The 17427-nt window shown below is 38.4% G+C and overlaps 1 protein-coding gene across 3 annotated transcripts in view; it reads right to left on the bottom strand.

Moving 5' to 3' along the window:
- Positions 1 to 2788: 2788 nt before the first annotated feature.
- P2RY6 (pyrimidinergic receptor P2Y6) overlaps positions 2789 to 17427 on the bottom strand; it is a 65777-nt gene continuing 51138 nt past the window's right edge. The window contains exons 1-2 of one of the 3 annotated variants that reach the window (XM_066588320.1): positions 7793 to 7928; positions 2789 to 5119 (exon numbers count right to left, since the gene is read on the bottom strand). In XM_066588320.1, coding sequence (XP_066444417.1) covers positions 4102 to 5082 — 981 coding nt within the window. In that variant the 5' untranslated portion in view covers positions 5083 to 5119; positions 7793 to 7928 and the 3' untranslated portion in view covers positions 2789 to 4101. Of the gene's footprint in view, positions 5120 to 7612; positions 7734 to 7792; positions 7929 to 17427 lie in introns of those variants that run through there. The other 2 variants (XM_066588321.1, XM_066588319.1) reach the window with 2 other exon arrangements.

Raw genomic sequence — 17427 nt, 5'->3', positions numbered from 1 at the left:
TGAGTGTATTTGCCCCATTTCTTTCTCCAAAAGCAGCCAGTGTGACTTCATTAAGGCTCCTGCAGTGCTGGACGGTGTTGGGCCCTATTTCATTTTTGCTGTGTGGCCCTTCTCCTGTATGTTTTCTCCTCTAGTTCCATTAGACCTTGTTACAACACCCTGTGAGAGTCACATTTTCTATAGTGAGGTGAGGATTTTCTGCGCCCCCTCGTTTTTCTATGGTTCTAATGACACATTAGCATGCTGTGTTCATTTACAAGCAACCAGCATTACACATCCATGCTGCTAATGTGTAGGAAATGAACAGACCTCTATGAGCACTAAACAAGGCCCTCTATATAGAAAGCACAATACAAAAAGTGCCTAAAAACAAAGAACACACAAAAAAGATAAACTAGAGAACACCACCAAAAGGCGAAGGCTGAAGATCAGATCCATCATATTATCCACCTAAAGGTGCCTTCACACAGTAATTACCATTCGAAATAAGCTGGAAAAAAGAATTGGGGCAATAGTAGTCCTGTGTACAAGCGACCGCCAACAACGCCCTGAGAGAGAAATCCCTTGTCAGAACTAAAACCCAAGTGACTATCGGCACGTGTAAACAGGCAGTTTTTCATCTATGAAGAACTGCCTGTTTACTGCTGTTGGAGTACTCCTTTACATTTAGAATTGGCAGTAAAGCTACTGCGATCCGAGTTCTCTCAAGTGTCCAAATTTATTAGTAATGATCATCGAAGAAAGAACAAGAAACATCAACTGTGTGTGAAGTCACCACTGTGCTCTTTCTGAGGACTAGCTCAGTTATTTTTATAAATAGAGCAAAGTAATGGCCAAAGTAAGGTAATGAACAAAGAAAGGTGTCGTGTCCAATCATAGGGGACAACACCTTAAAAGAAACAATTCATTTTGAAAGTTTAGTGCTGACAAAAGAATACATTATCGACATTTGATAAGAGTAAGCGCTCTCTCACACCAGCATTATCCGTGTGTTTATCTACCACATGTATGAATTGCGTATTTGCGGTTTGCCGATAATCAGCAGGAGGACCGGAATGATCTCTTGCTTGCTCTGCTTCCATTCATAGAATGACTGTAAAGCATAGGAGCGATAGTTGAGCAATAGTCAGTGGGACAGCTGTTAGGCACTTATGTGACTGAGAGTCGTCCCGTGTAAAGGTACCTTCACACTAAAGAACTCACACCAACTGACCTATGCAGTGCACACATTAAATAACAAACCACTAAAGAACTGAACCTACTGAATGCAAACAATGTGCACAATAGAATACACAGTAACGTATGCACACACTGTAGTAGGCTGTACCCAGATACACCTATAGGTCCTAGCCAAGAGAGTCTGTGATAAATAGTAGCACTTGTGGCTACGTTTCATTGCAGACTACCAAAACTACCTGCACACGGTGATCTTTCCCTTCTGGAGAAGACTCTGGCTCTGACTTATATTCCCAGCCATTATTACAAGGCTTGTTACATTGACTTGCAGGAATGTTGCCTTCCAATGGGTGGCGCTGTAGAGGCATTGTTCCATCTTCTCTTATGCATAAATTTGCCATAGGAGCATGAATGGCCTTATAAGTCTGTTCACACCTTCTTGGTGCTCTCCCTAAGATTTATACCCATCATGAGCTTCATCATACCTCCCAGCCAGCCAAGCCAGCAACCTCCTGCCCACCGATGAGGGGCAAAAACTCTGAAGCAGTCTGTCTGCATGGTTCTTATTTCCCTTTTGCACTTGTGGCTGTCATGGGGCTCCTGGAGATGAGAGGACCTTGCAGCGGCTAAAGAATGGATATGAAATGATGTGCACACGAATAAGGAGCTCACACCAAAGAATGGATTGGGAGTCGAATGCTCAATGTAGAAAGCAGACATGGAGAGTCCACATAATAGAATTCACACCGAAGACAGTGCTATATAGGATACACCCTATAGAATGTACTCAGCAAAGGGCGCAGTAAAGAATTCTCACTTTGGGCGGCTTCACACGAACGTGCGCTAAGCACAGAGAATAGAGTCCATTGACTTCAATGTGTTCGACTCCATCAGCTGCCGGCAAACAGTAGGACCTGCTCTATCTTTCTGCGTTTTGTGCAGCAAAGGCTCCCACAGACGTCTATGAGAGGTGCGCAAAAAAGCAAGGGGAAGCGTGAAACACTACGCCAAAAAAAAAAGCACACATCTGGGGCTCATTAGGCTAAATAGCCTTTTCATCCACAGAAAGGGTGTGTTGCACTTGCGTGTGAAGTAGCCCTTCCTGCGTAGAAAGTACTAGTACTATGTGCCGATACGCGCGCAATTCTACGTAAAAAAAACTGGGTTCGTTTTCATTTCCTTTTTTTGCACACGCATTTCCCACACATGCAAAAAAATAGGAACTGCTGTGTTTTTGTGCGCATTTGTGCACCATGGGTCCCCATAGAAGTCTGTGGGAGTTGCAGAGTGTTCAATACACTCCCCATTTAAATTGGTGCGTGTTTGTTTGTTACGCAGAAATTAACATACTGTGTGCGCAAAAAGCGCAGTAAAATTTGCCAATGCGCATGCAAAAAAAAAAAAAAGTTCATTGCGTAAATACATTGCGTTGAGGTGTGCGAAAAAATGCCCGTGTGAAGCCATCCTAATGCACATAGTAGAATGCACTCAATAGTGAGTTCATCTAAAGGGCTTGTCCCGTATGAAATGTAAAACCGTCTAGTGCACCGGAAACAGCTGGAGCGGCAGCCTTACGCTATTTTTTGTAACAACCATTCACTTCAATGGGAGTTATGTAAATAGTGTAAGGCTGCCGCCTCGGCTGTTTCGATAGCCCCTGATGAGGTGGTTGGGAAACTACCTGCAGGTTTATCATCTCACCCATGAAAAGCTAAGATACAAATATCCATTTAAGAGTTCCCACTAAAAAATGCACAATAAAAACAGATGCTAAAGAGCGCCCTCTGTGGAACAAAAAACTGGAAGTTGCAGCAAGCAAGATTTTACAGGCCAGATTCAGAGAATCTTCACAATGTAGAACCTGAGGCATGATCACCACACAGTGAGCCAGTATGTAACTGTAGTGTATGTGTATGCATCAATGTGGCACATTGTGTGTGATAGTCGCGGCGCGGGCACGGAGCTCCACCAGGCTGCACCCTATAGAACAAATGGTAATCGCGCATTACTGGATTTACGGAATTTACTGAATGCTGTAATTCATTACAATCCGTGATTTCGTCTCTAATATAATACTGCACATTCACCTTCTACTATCCGAATGGTGCAGTTTATTGCCATTCACTTCACATTTTCCAATTTTTATTTACATTTTTCACGATATTTTGTATGTACAATATACACAGCGCCACGCAGAAAGGATCTGCGGTGCCACATGGCGTCCAATCTGTGGGTATAGAACATTCCCTAAGAAACCATCCAATTCTGTAATTTCTCTCTTTCTGAGATCTTTGGACTTAGAATCAAGATACCTTTTGCACAAGTTTCATATTACCATTTTAATGCTGCTTTCTGCCTTTTTCCTCTGTTGTCATCTGTCCTGGCAATACAGAGACAACATGTAGTAGTGGATACTGTTATGTGGCACAAATGGAGAAAGAATTGGTGGATGTGATGTTTGTTCAGTAGACAGGGGTGAGTTTTGACCCCATTGCCAACCCCTTTATATTTTGCTTATATTAGTTATACGTTTTCCCATTTCCAGCTATTGAAGAGATATCCTCATGATAGGTCATTAACAGCAGATAGTCGGGGGTCCACTGCCTGAGACCCATGGTGATCAGACTTTTGCTTGGGCTGGTGTCTTAGTGTCCAGAGCTATTTTGGTGCTGGAAGCAAATAGCTCCATAAATTGTGCAGTAGCCTGGGTTGGTATGGCAGAATGAGTCCAATTTACTTCAAAAGGGGCTTAGCTCTCTATACCAACCCAGGCCACTGAACAATGTATAGAGCCGTCCGCATCCGGCAACAAACCAGCCCAATAGGCTAAGGCACTGGCCCAGTTTACCATCGCCTGGACGTCCCAAGAAAGCCTCTACAAATAAGTGGCTCTTAATCTTAAAGTCTCAGACTTCACTCTAATTGTCATTGTAGAGTTCCTTCAGTCTTCCATTTGGCGGTGACCCTCTTTACTAATAATTTGGTGCTTTGTCTAAATTTCTGTTGGGTAAAATAGAACAAGATGGGGTCAAGGACGCTGTTCATGCTAGCAAAGGGCCTTGTGCATTTATATACAATGGCAAAAGTCTGCAACTGCAAACATGGAACCCCGGACTTGGAACGTACAACCAAATAGATGGTTTTGGTGAGATGGAAAGGAAAGAAGCTTATGGCAAAGACGATAACCACGATGATGATCATGCGGATGGCTTTGTCCTTTCTTCGACGTGTCACCATGTCGGCAAGGTCATCCTTCTGGCAGAGGATTTTGGTCATGGCACAATAACAACATAAAATGGCAATGAAAGGGATTAAAAAGCCAGTGATAGTCAACGTTATGCCATACGGAAAATACCGAGAGGATAAGGCTGGAGGACTCAAGTCATAGCAAACTGTCCGATTCCTCTGAGTTCCTGTAGAGGCAAACAGGAAGGTGGGTATACACTGGACGATGACAATAAACCAGACAATCCCACAGACCACCCATGTGAATTTTTTGCCCCTCTTTTTGTGCCAGGCAGATAAGGGGTGGCAGATGCCCATGTATCTCTGCAAGCTCATGCAGGTGAGGAACATGATACTACCATGGAGGTTGGTGTAAAATTGGAACCGGACAAATCGACAAGTGAAGTCCCCAAATGGCCAGTAGTCATGCTGGACATAATTATAGATGAGAAGAGGGAGGGAGCAGACGTAGAGGAAGTCAGCCACCGCTAGATTCAGGGTGTAGATGGCGGTGCGGGTGAGCGCCTTTCTCGAAAGACACACTTGAAGGATCACGATAAAGTTGAGTGGTAGACCAAAAAGAAGGACCACGGAGTAGACCACAGGAAGGAGGATTTGCTTAAACTCTTCATGGAAAGTGCATGAATTCTTCCCGATGGGGACGGACGTCACGTTGTCCATGCTTCGGGTGGAGGTGATCACATGGTTACTTCAGAACCTGGAAGCAAACAGAAGACAACACTTAAAGGAGAGCTCTACCAGATGTTCGATAATCCTTAAGATAAAAAGCAGTGTTCTTACTGCCCATTTTAACAAATTGTGGACAAACCGGTACTTGAGTCCCAGCAAGCCCAAACTAGAATTCCAAAAATAAGTCATGTTGGGCCTAAAGTAGGGTTACCACCTGGCCGGTAACTCACGAGCCCAGCTGGCAATTAAGTTGAAAGCCTGGGGCCAGTATTTACTTTTTACCGACCAAATTAATAGCCAGTAAAAAAGAATTGCTGGCTGAGAGCACGTTCGACCGGGCAGCAGCCGCACATTATCAAGCATTTCACTCACTCTCTCTCTCTAGCTCCTTTGGCTGTTGCTGTAATCAGGGGCTGTCACCACTAACCTCTCCCTCCAGCAACTGCCATGCGTACAGGACCCAGAACCCAAGGGTGGGGGAAGAAGTCAGAAAAGTCAGGAGCCACAGCCTCTGATTACAGCAGTGTCGGCCAAACGGGAGCTAGAAGGACAGGATGAGAGAAATACTTGATAATGTGGGATTGCTGCCCAGCTGGAGGTCCAGGTTGGAGAGGGCACAAAGAGGGGCCCTATTTCTACTGGAGGCACTATTATCATTGGTGCCACTATTGGGGGCACTATTACTATTAGGGTCACTACTGGAGGCACTATTACTACTGCAGCTACTACTGGAGGCACTATTACTGCTGGGACCACTACTGGTGGGACTATTACTGTTGGGGCCACTACTGGAGGCACTATTACTACTGCAGCTACTACTGGAGGCACTATTACTGTTGGGGCCACTACTGGTGGCACTATTACTGTTGGGGCCACTACTGGTGGCACTATTACTGTTGGGGCCACTACTGGTGGCACTATTACTACTGCAGCTACCCCTGGTGAAACTATTACTACTGCAGCTACTACTGGAAGCACTATTACTACTGCAGCTACCACTGGTGAAACTATTACTGCTGGGACCAGTCCTGATTTGGGGCACTATTACTACTGGGGTTGCTACTGGTGGCACTATTATTGCTGGGACCAATACTGGGGGGCAACGTTTCTACTGAGGTCACTATTGACAGCCCCATTACTGCTGGACCCACTACTGGTGGCACTATTACTGTTGGGGCTGCTAAGGGGGGCCCAATTACTAATTTCAGCCAATAAAATATTAGAGGTAAAACATAAGTTGTGAAAAGCCACAAGTGTTTGAATACATTTGGTCTATTGCACATAACGAGCGTCATTAATATTAGTGAGAGGATGATGGGGGTTATCCATATGCATCTCCAGGTATTCTGGGACACTGAAATGTACTAGAATGTGTATTGTCAACCCTGGCAAATCCCTGCTTATGGCGAAATTGGAGCAGCGTCACATTATCGATAAGCTAGGCCAGCTTGAAGTTGGTCAAGGAAGCCCTTGGGAAAAGCAGGTAATGTCAGGTCACATAATAATTAGATACTACTGATATCTACATGGTCCAACTTCAATCTCAAGTGCACAATGTCAGGCCCACCATCCACCAACGTCTGCTGACGTGGAAAGCAAGGCTTGGCAAGTTGGATTTGCTCAATGAAGAAAAGAGTTAACAAATGTGTTTGGCAGCCGCTTATCTCCCCATGTAGAAAAATTAAAACTGACAAATGCAAAATTAAAAATTGAATTTCTTCAGCTGAGCAGTGTAGATGGCAAGATCTGATCCATAGTCATGAATATCAGTCAAAACTACAAAACCATCTCTTCTGCTAGGCTTAGTTTGTTGCAGGTGCACATTTGGGATTGTCTGGAGAAAGCCCCCCCCCACCCCCTGATACATTGCCCTCTTACCAAAATAACACTTGTATTCTCTCTTTTAACCACCAGGTGGCGCCTGTACCCTACTGAACGATTCATGCAGACGCCAAATTCGCGCAAGCATCAAAAAGTCACAGTTTATAAATACAGGAATTACATATTCCTCATTTCCCTTAACTCACTGGTGTTGGATGACTAATCCACCTATACTTGCTGCTGAACGTTCCTCCATGTTATATACGAACTTTGCATCGTTTATGCGCATTCGTGTATAACGTTACTTTAGGCGGTTGTGCTGCGGTGATATTGATAAACATGATGCAGGTCTTGATTTCTACAGTAATTGACTTATTGTGGTCTCCCCCATTTAAAAATGTGACCCTCCCCTAATTTGCATGAATTAAAGGGCTGTTCCAGCCAAAGAAATTTGTTGTATAGGCCCATTCTAGCACACATGCTGCCCCCTCCAGTTCAGGGTGAGTGCTGCTCTAAGTTCCTGGATGGTGCAACCCTGAAAACAGGTGTAAAAGCGAACACCCAACCTGAAGAGAGGAGCATCTCAGGGTGACAAATACTCTCTAAAACCAACAATACTTACAATGATGACATTTGAGCAGAGGAGCAGCTTAAAGCACCTGAAATGCATTGCACAATGTGTATCAGGGTCTCCACTTACCATGTTCCATGCATAATAATTGCGTCTTCTTAAGTAGCAAGGGGCTTTGGACCCATCAGGCACTATTGCCTGGGTATGACTGCTAACTCTATATAATATATACAGAAATATCTACTGCTGTGATGTCATCAGAAGGCGGAGTCTTCAATATAATTATAAAAAATGGAAAAATTCCACTACCTGATTCTTCTCTCCTCATAAGCCATCACCATGTAATCCAAGGCCTGACCCCTCTGTACAGCAGCAGCTCCTCAGCTGAAATCCAGGCCCAGCCAGAGACGGAGAGGAGAAAGGACGCTCGTCCCCTAACATCGGCTTAAACTTCCCACTATTTGATTTTCAAAAGAAAAGTGAAAACCACAAATACTCCATTTCTAAATGGGAAGTGACTGCAGTACAGAAACCGGAGTCACTATCGGTCAAATTGATAAAATTGTTCTAAGAAATCAATCTGCCCCTTTAAGTAACAACCAAACTTTCATGGGTTCAAAAATGTTGCTCTTCTTTTAATCCACACAGTGTTACCATTGGTAGAGAAACAGATTATATTTTCAGCTGCTCTTCCTACAAAACTGAGAACAGACAGCCCTATTAGTTATAGAGCCATAGGTAATATTTACTATATAAAAATATATAACTACTATAATACTGCCTCCTATATACAAGAATACAACTACTATAATACTGCTCCCTATGTACAAGAATATAACTACTATAATACTGCCCCCTATGTACAAGAATATAACTACTATAATACTGCCCCCTATATACAAGAATATAACTACTATAATACTGCTCCCTATGTACAAGAATATAACTACTATAATACTGCCTCCTATGTACAAGAATATAACTACTATAATACTGCCCCCTATGTACAAGAATATAACTACTATAATACTGCTCCTATGTACAAGAATATAACTACTATAATACTGCCCCCTATGTACAAGAATATAACTACTATAATACTGTCCCCTATATACAAGAATATAACTACTATAATACTGCTCCCTATGTACAAGAATATAACTACTATAATACTGCCTCCTATATACAAGAATACAACTACTATAATACTGTCCCCTATGTACAAGAATATAACTACTATAATACTGCCTCCTATATACAAGAATACAACTACTATAATACTGTCCCCAATGTACAAGAATATAACTACTATAATACTGCCTCCTATATACAAGAATACAACTACTATAATACTGCTCCCTATGTACAAGAATATACCTACTATAATACTGCTCCCTATGTACAAGAATATAACTACTATAATACTGCTCCCTATGTACAAGAATATGACTACTTTAATACTGCCCCTATGTACAAGAATATAACTACTATAATACTACCACTATGTACAAGAATATAACTACTATAATACTGCCCTCTATGAACAAGAATATAACTACTATAATACTGCCCCCTATGTACAAGAATAGAACTACTATAATACTGCCTCCTATGTACAAGAATACAACTACTATAATACTGCCCCCTATGTACAAAAATAGAACTACTATAATACTGCCCCCTATGTACAAGAATATAACTACTATAATACTGCCCTCTATGTACAAGAATATAACTACTATAATACTGCCTCCTATGTACAAGAATATAACTACTATAATACTGCCCCCTATGTACAAGAATATAACTACTATAATACTGCTCCTATGTACAAGAATATAACTACTATAATACTGCCCCCTATGTACAAGAATATAACTACTATAATACTGTCCCCTATATACAAGAATATAACTACTATAATACTGCTCCCTATGTACAAGAATATAACTACTATAATACTGTCCCCTATGTACAAGAATATAACTACTATAATACTGCCTCCTATATACAAGAATACAACTACTATAATACTGCTCCCTATGTACAAGAATATACCTACTATAATACTGCTCCCTATGTACAAGAATATAACTACTATAATACTGCTCCCTATGTACAAGAATATGACTACTTTAATACTGCCCCTATGTACAAGAATATAACTACTATAATACTACCACTATGTACAAGAATATAACTACTATAATACTGCCCCCTATGTACAAGAATATAAGTACTATAATACTGCCCCCTATGTACAAGAATATAACTGCTATAATACTGCCCCCTATGTACAAGAATATAACTACTATAATACTGCCCCCTATGTACAAGAATATAACTACTATAATACTGCCCCCTATGTACAAGAATATACCTTCCATAATACTGCCTCCTATGTACAAGAATATTACTACTATAATACTGCCTCCTATGTACAAGAATATAACTACTATAATACTGCCTCCTATGTACAAGAATATACCTTCTATAATACTGCCTCCTATGTACAAGAATATAACTACTATAATACTGCCCCCTATGTACAAGAATATAACTACTATAATACTGCTCCTATGTACAAGAATATAACTACTATAATACTGCTCCTATGTACAACAATATAACTACTCTAATACGGCCTCCTATATACAAGAATATAACTACTATAATACTGCCCCCTATGTACAAGAATATAACTACTATAATACTGCCCCTATGTACAAGAATATAGCTACTATAATACTGCTCCCTATGTACAAGAATATAACTACTATAATACTGCTCCTATGTACAAGAATATAACTACTATAATACTGCCCCCTATGTACAAGAATATAACAACTATAATACTGCCCCCTATGTACAAGAATATAACTACTATAATACTGCCCCCTATGTACAAGAATATAACTACTATAATACTGCCCCCTATGTGCAAGAATATAACTACTATAATACTGCCTCCTATGTACAAGAATATAACTACTATAATACTGCCCCCTATGTACAAGAATATAACTACTATAATACTGCCCCCTATGTACAAGAATATAACTACTATAATACTGCCCTCTATGAACAAGAATATAACTACTATAATACTGCCCCCTATGTACAAGAATAGAACTACTATAATACTGCCTCCTATGTACAAGAATACAACTACTATAATACTGCCCCCTATGTACAAGAATAGAACTACTATAATACTGCCCCCTATGTACAAGAATATAACTACTATAATACTGCCCTCTATGTACAAGAATATAACTACTATAATACTGCCCTCTATGAACAAGAATATAACTAGTATAATACTGCTCCCTATGTACAAGAATATAACTACTATAATACTGCCTCGTATGTACAAGAATATAACTACTATAATACTGCCCCCTATGTACAAGAATAGAACTACTATAATACTGCCCCCTATGTACAAGAATATAACTACTATAATACTGCCCCCTATGTACAAGAATATAACTACTATAATACTGCCCCCTATGTACAAGCATATAACTACTACAATACTGCCCCCTATGTACAAGAATATAACTACTATAATACACAATTTTGTGTGTATTGCGCACAAGTTTGAAAATTTAGAAAAAACGCACGAAGTTAGGTCCTGCCCTATTTTTCTCGCATTAAAAAAACTCAGTGCGAGAACTACAGGGTAAGTCCGATTCTTTCTCACACATAACATTAACACACGAGAATCCAGATAGTTTTGTGACCGTGATTTTCACAGACGTAAAACGGGACAAACGCTCGCTCATGTGTTTAAGCCCGAGGAGGTATTTGCCTTTAAATCAGTCAGCCGCATCTTACTGCAGCGCCCTTTATATTATTAGGGGCTTACTAAACTCCTGACTCCATAAACTTGGGCTTACGTCCACTTTTGCTATGAGTAAGTATTTGCCCCCTTTCAGATGGAGCTGGGCAGGTGAGGGCAGATTTACTAATAGGATTTGTAATAAACATAATTTGTAATTATAATTAATAAAAACTGTTACAAAACTGTTCCCAGCTTTACATCAATGTGACAATGATGACAGCATTGCATTGTGTGATTAGTCAGGTCGCTATTATTAAAGGTGTACAAAGCACGCGGGGAGTACATATCCCTGCTCATATCTTCTGTGTGTAATATCTGCCGTAAGCTCATACATGCTTAGATACACAGTATCATTTCCTCTCTTCTCACATAGTCCTGCACAGTCAGCATGGTCTGCGCACAGTACAAGTTCCCCTCTTCTGCATGTTTCTTCTGCTTTATTAAAGTGATGATTCCCATTAACCCTTTCCAATCCAATTTGTATCCTGGTTTTCCTAGGGGGCTTACTTTTTCTCTGCCGTTATACAACGGCGCTATCTGCTGGCCAAAGCCAGTAGTGCATGAGGTGACACGTTGGATAGGCTCCAACAGCAGAGAGGCTGGCAATATACAGTAAGAGAACCCCGACGGACGTCTTCCAACATCGGAGCTGTACAGCCTTAAATTATAATGTCTTCACAGGTCAGACAGTGGATTGGAAAGGGTTAATGCATTTTCTGAGAGGTTATATAAATTGCCCATCATAGATTACCAAGCCCCTCCCTTCTTCTGACACTTCCACCAATCAGAGTCATTTATATATCTCTCCGAGGATTGACTATGGCACTTGGTTGTTTTCATGGGCCCTTCATGTTGGGGTCACTGCTCCCCCTTTCCTCTCCCACAAGCTGAAGCAGAGAGTCTATAACATGCCCCTTTATTGCAGTATATAGCAATTTTTGAGGTTGTCTATTTAATCCAAAAAAGACAAAAAAAACCAACTAGGCAGAAACCAATTTGGCTCATTTGGAGGAAAAAATTCCTTCCCGACTCTTTAATGTCAGTCAGAATAATCCCTCAATCAACATTTGAGTTCTACCTGACTGCAAAACCCTGATCGCCAACCCCGCTTGTTACCTAATGTCTATATCCTGTAATTTCATAGCGCTCTAGAAAGACATCAAACATCTAGTCCCTCTTAAACTCCCTACCGATTTTGCCATCACCACGTCCTCAGGCAGAGAGTTCCACAGTCTCACTGCTCTTACAGTAAAGAACCCCGTTCTGTGTTGGTGATGAAACCTGCTTTTATGCAATGTATTTGCATAAGTACAGCATTCTGTATGCACCCTTAGAGAACAATAGAGCTGTATGCGTGTAAAATGCAGTAAAATAGAATGCTTATTATACACAACGAAAACACGCTAGTGTGAGTATAGCAGCGAAAATCAATCTATTTGAATTGCCACGATGCACCGCGTATTATACGCAATTCAAATACGGTCATGTGAGCCTGCCATAATGTCTGGGGAAAAATCTTCCACTTATCTGGAAAAGAGTTGTGTCAACCGCGGTACAATATTGCAGCCATATTGTTTGGTACCTGTAATTCCCAGGAGATGATTAAGGGTTTTAATTTCTGGAAACTTTCAATGTTATTTCTGTAAAAGCCCTTTAGGCTCCGATATGTAAAAGCTTCATTATGTATTGATTGTTGGAGTCTCTGCTGCTACTCTACATTCATTGACTCCTGAATCAGTTTATATACTATATCCGCTTGGGTTCTGATTGTACTCACACATCACATTGATAACACACCGAACTGGATTATTCCTGCCCCCCTAGTTCTGCCCTAGAGCGATTTATTCATCATTTAGAGTTTTTTATATTAGTAAAGCAGCAAAATCAGGTACATTACTTTATTGTGACTGTAAATATAACAAGAACAGACAAAATAGGACTTTTAGAGCTGTTACAGGTAAAGTCTAGGGTGAGATAAGTGGGAGACAATGATTCTAATATAAGTACTATAATACTGCTCACTATGTACAAGAATATAACAACTATAATACTCTCCTATGTACAAGAATATAACTACTATAATACTGCCTCCTATGTACAAGAATATAACTACTATAATACTGCTCCCATGTACAAGAATATAACAACTATAATACTCTCCTATGTACAAGAATATAACTACTATAATACTGCCTCCTATGTACAAGAATATAACTACTATAATACTGCTCCTATGTACAAGAATATAACTACTATAATACTACCCCCTATGTACAAGAATATAACTACTATAATACTGCCCCTATGTACAAGAATATAACTACTATAATACTTCCTCCTATGTACAAGAATATAACTACTATAATACTGCCCTCTATGTACAAGAATATAACTACTATAATACTGCCCCCTATATACAAGAATATAACTACTATAATACTTCCTCCTATGTACAAGAATATAACTACTATAATACTGCCCCCTATGTACAAGAATATAACTACTATAATACTTCCTTCTATATACAAGAATATAACTACTATAATACTGCCCCCTATGTACAAGAATATAACTACTATAATACTGCCTCCTATGTACAAGAATATAACTACTATAATACTGCTCCTATGTACAAGAATATAACTACTATAATACTACCCCCTATGTACAAGAATATAACTACTATAATACTGCCCCTATGTACAAGAATATAACTACTATAATACTTCCTCCTATGTACAAGAATATAACTACTATAATACTGCCCTCTATGTACAAGAATATAACTACTATAATACTGCCCCCTATATACAAGAATATAACTACTATAATACTTCCTCCTATGTACAAGAATATAACTACTATAATACTGCCCCCTATGTACAAGAATATAACTACTATAATACTTCCTTCTATATACAAGAATATAACTACTATAATACTGCCCCCTATGTACAAGAATATAACTACTATAATACTTCCTTCTATATACAAGAATATAACTACTATAATACTGCCCTCTGTGTACAAGAATATATCTACTATAATACTGCCCCCCATGTACAAGAATATAACTACTATAATACTGCCCCCTATGTACAAGAATATAACTACTATAATACTGCTCCTATGTACAAGAATATAACTACTATAATACTGTCCCCTATGTACAACAATATAACTACTATAATACTCTCCTAACTACTATAATACTGCCTCCTATGTACAAGAATATAACTACTATAATACTGCCTCCTATGTACAAAAATATTACTACTATAATACTGCCCCCTATGTCCAAGAATATAACTAATATAATACTGTCCCCTATGTACAAGAATATAACTACTATAATACTGCCCCTATGTACAAGAATATAACTACTATAATACTGCCCCTATGTACAAGAATTTAACTACTATAATACTGCCCCCTATGTACAAGAATATATCTACTATAATACTGCTCCTATGTACAAGTATATAACTACTATAATACTGCCCCCTATGTACAAGAATATATCTACTATAATACTGCTCCTATGTACAAGTATATAACTACTATAAATGTATAAGAATATTACTACTATATAACTGCCTCCTATGTACAAGAATATAACTACTATAATACTGACCTCTATGTACAAAAATATAACTACTATCATACTGCCCCCTATGTACAAGAATATAACTACTATAATACTGCCCCCTCTGTACAAGAATATAACTACTATAATACTGCTCCTATGTACAAGAATATAACTACTATAATACTGCCTCCTATGTACAAGAATATAACTACTATAATACCACTCCTATGTACAAGAATATAATTACTATAATACTGCCCCTATGTACAAGAATATAACTATTATTATACTGCCTCCTATGTACAAGAATATAACTACTATAATACTGCCCCTATGTACAAGAATATAACTACTATAATACTGCCTCCTATGTACAAGAATATAACTACTATAATACTGCCCCCTATGTACAAGAATATAACTACTATAATACTGCCCCTATGTACAAGAATATAACTACTATAATACTGCCCCCTATGTACAAGAATATAGCTACTATAATACTGCCCCTCTGTACAAGAATATAACTACTATAATACTGCCTCCTATGTACAAGAATATAACTACTATAATACTGCCTCCTATGTACAAGAATATAACTACTATAATACTGCCCCTATGTACAAAAATATAACTACTATAATACTGCCCCTATGTACAAGAATATAACTACTATAATACTGCCCCCTATGTACAAGAATATAACTACTATAATACTGCCCCTATGTACAAGAATATAACTTCTATAATACTGCTCCTATGTACAAGAATATAACTTATATAATACTGCCTCCTATGTACAAGAATATAACTACTATAATACTGCCTCTATGTACAAGAATATAACTACTATAATACTGACTCCTATGTACAAGAATATAACTACTATAATACTGCCTTCTATGTACAAGATTATAACTACTATAATACAGTCTCCTATGTAGAAGAATATAACTACTATAATACTGCCCCTATGTACAAGAATATAACTATTATAATACTGCCCCTATGTACAAGAATATAACTAATATAATACTGCCTCCTAGGTACAAGAATATAACTACTATAATACTGCTCCTATGTACAAGAATATAACTACTATAATACTGCCCCCTATGTACAAGAATATAACTACTATAAAACAGCCTCCTATGAACAAGAATATAACTGCTATAATACTGCCCCCTATGTACAAGAATATAACTACTATAATACTGCCCCCTATGTACAAGAATATAACTACTATAATACTGCTCCTATGTACAAGAATATAACTACTATAATACAGTCTCCTATGTACAAGAATATAACTACTATAATACTGCCCCCTATGTACAAGAATAAAAGTACTATAATACTGCCTCCTATGTTCAAGAATATAACTACTACTATAATACTGTTCCCTATGTAAAATAATATAACTACTATAATACTGCCCCCTATGTACAAGAATATAACTACTATAATACTGCTCCCTATGTACTAGAATATAACTACTATAATACTGCCTCCTATGTACAAGAATATAACTACTATAATACTGCCCCCTATGTACAAGAATATAACTACTATAATACTGCCTCCTATGTACAAGAATATAACTACTATAATACTGCCCCCTATGTACAAGAATATAACTACTATAATATTGCTTCTATGTACAGGAATATAACTACTATAATACTGCCTCCTATGTACAAGAATATAACTACTATAATACTGCCCCCTATGTACAAGAATATAACTACTATAATACTGCCCCCTATGTACAAGAATATACCTACTATAATACTGCTCCCTATGTACAAGAATATAACTACTATAATACTGCTTCTATGTACAAGAATATAACTACTATAATACTGCCTCCTATGTACAAGAATATAACTACTATAATACTGCCTCCTATGTACAAGAATATAACTACTATAATACTGCCTCCTATGTACAAGAATATAACTACTATAATACTGCCCCCTATGTACAAGAATATAACTACTATAATACTGCTCCCTATGTACAAGAATATAACTACTATAATACTGCTCCCTATGTACAAGAATATAACTACTATAATACTGCCTCCTATGTACAAGAATATAACTACTATAATACTGCCCCCTATGTACAAGAATATAACTACTATAATACTGCCTCCTATGTACAAGAATATAACTACTATAATATTTCTTCTATGTACAGGAATATAACTACTATAATACTGCCTCCTATGTACAAGAATATAACTACTATAATACTGCCCCCTATGTACAAGAATATAACTACTATAATACTGCCCCCTATGTACAAGAATATACCTACTATAATACTGCTCCCTATGTACAAGAATATAACTACTATAATACTGCTCCTATGTACAAGAATATACCTACTATAATACTGCTTCTATGTACAAGAATATAACTACTATAATTCTGCCCTGTATGTACAAGAATATAACTACTATAATACTGCTCCTATGTACAAGAATATACCTACTATAATACT

This window comes from Eleutherodactylus coqui, chromosome 1, assembly GCF_035609145.1.
Source record: "Eleutherodactylus coqui strain aEleCoq1 chromosome 1, aEleCoq1.hap1, whole genome shotgun sequence".
Classification (NCBI taxonomy): Eukaryota; Metazoa; Chordata; class Amphibia; order Anura; family Eleutherodactylidae; genus Eleutherodactylus; species Eleutherodactylus coqui.
Note: the sequence above shows the minus strand (reverse complement) of the source record. Positions and strands in the feature narration are given on the sequence as shown.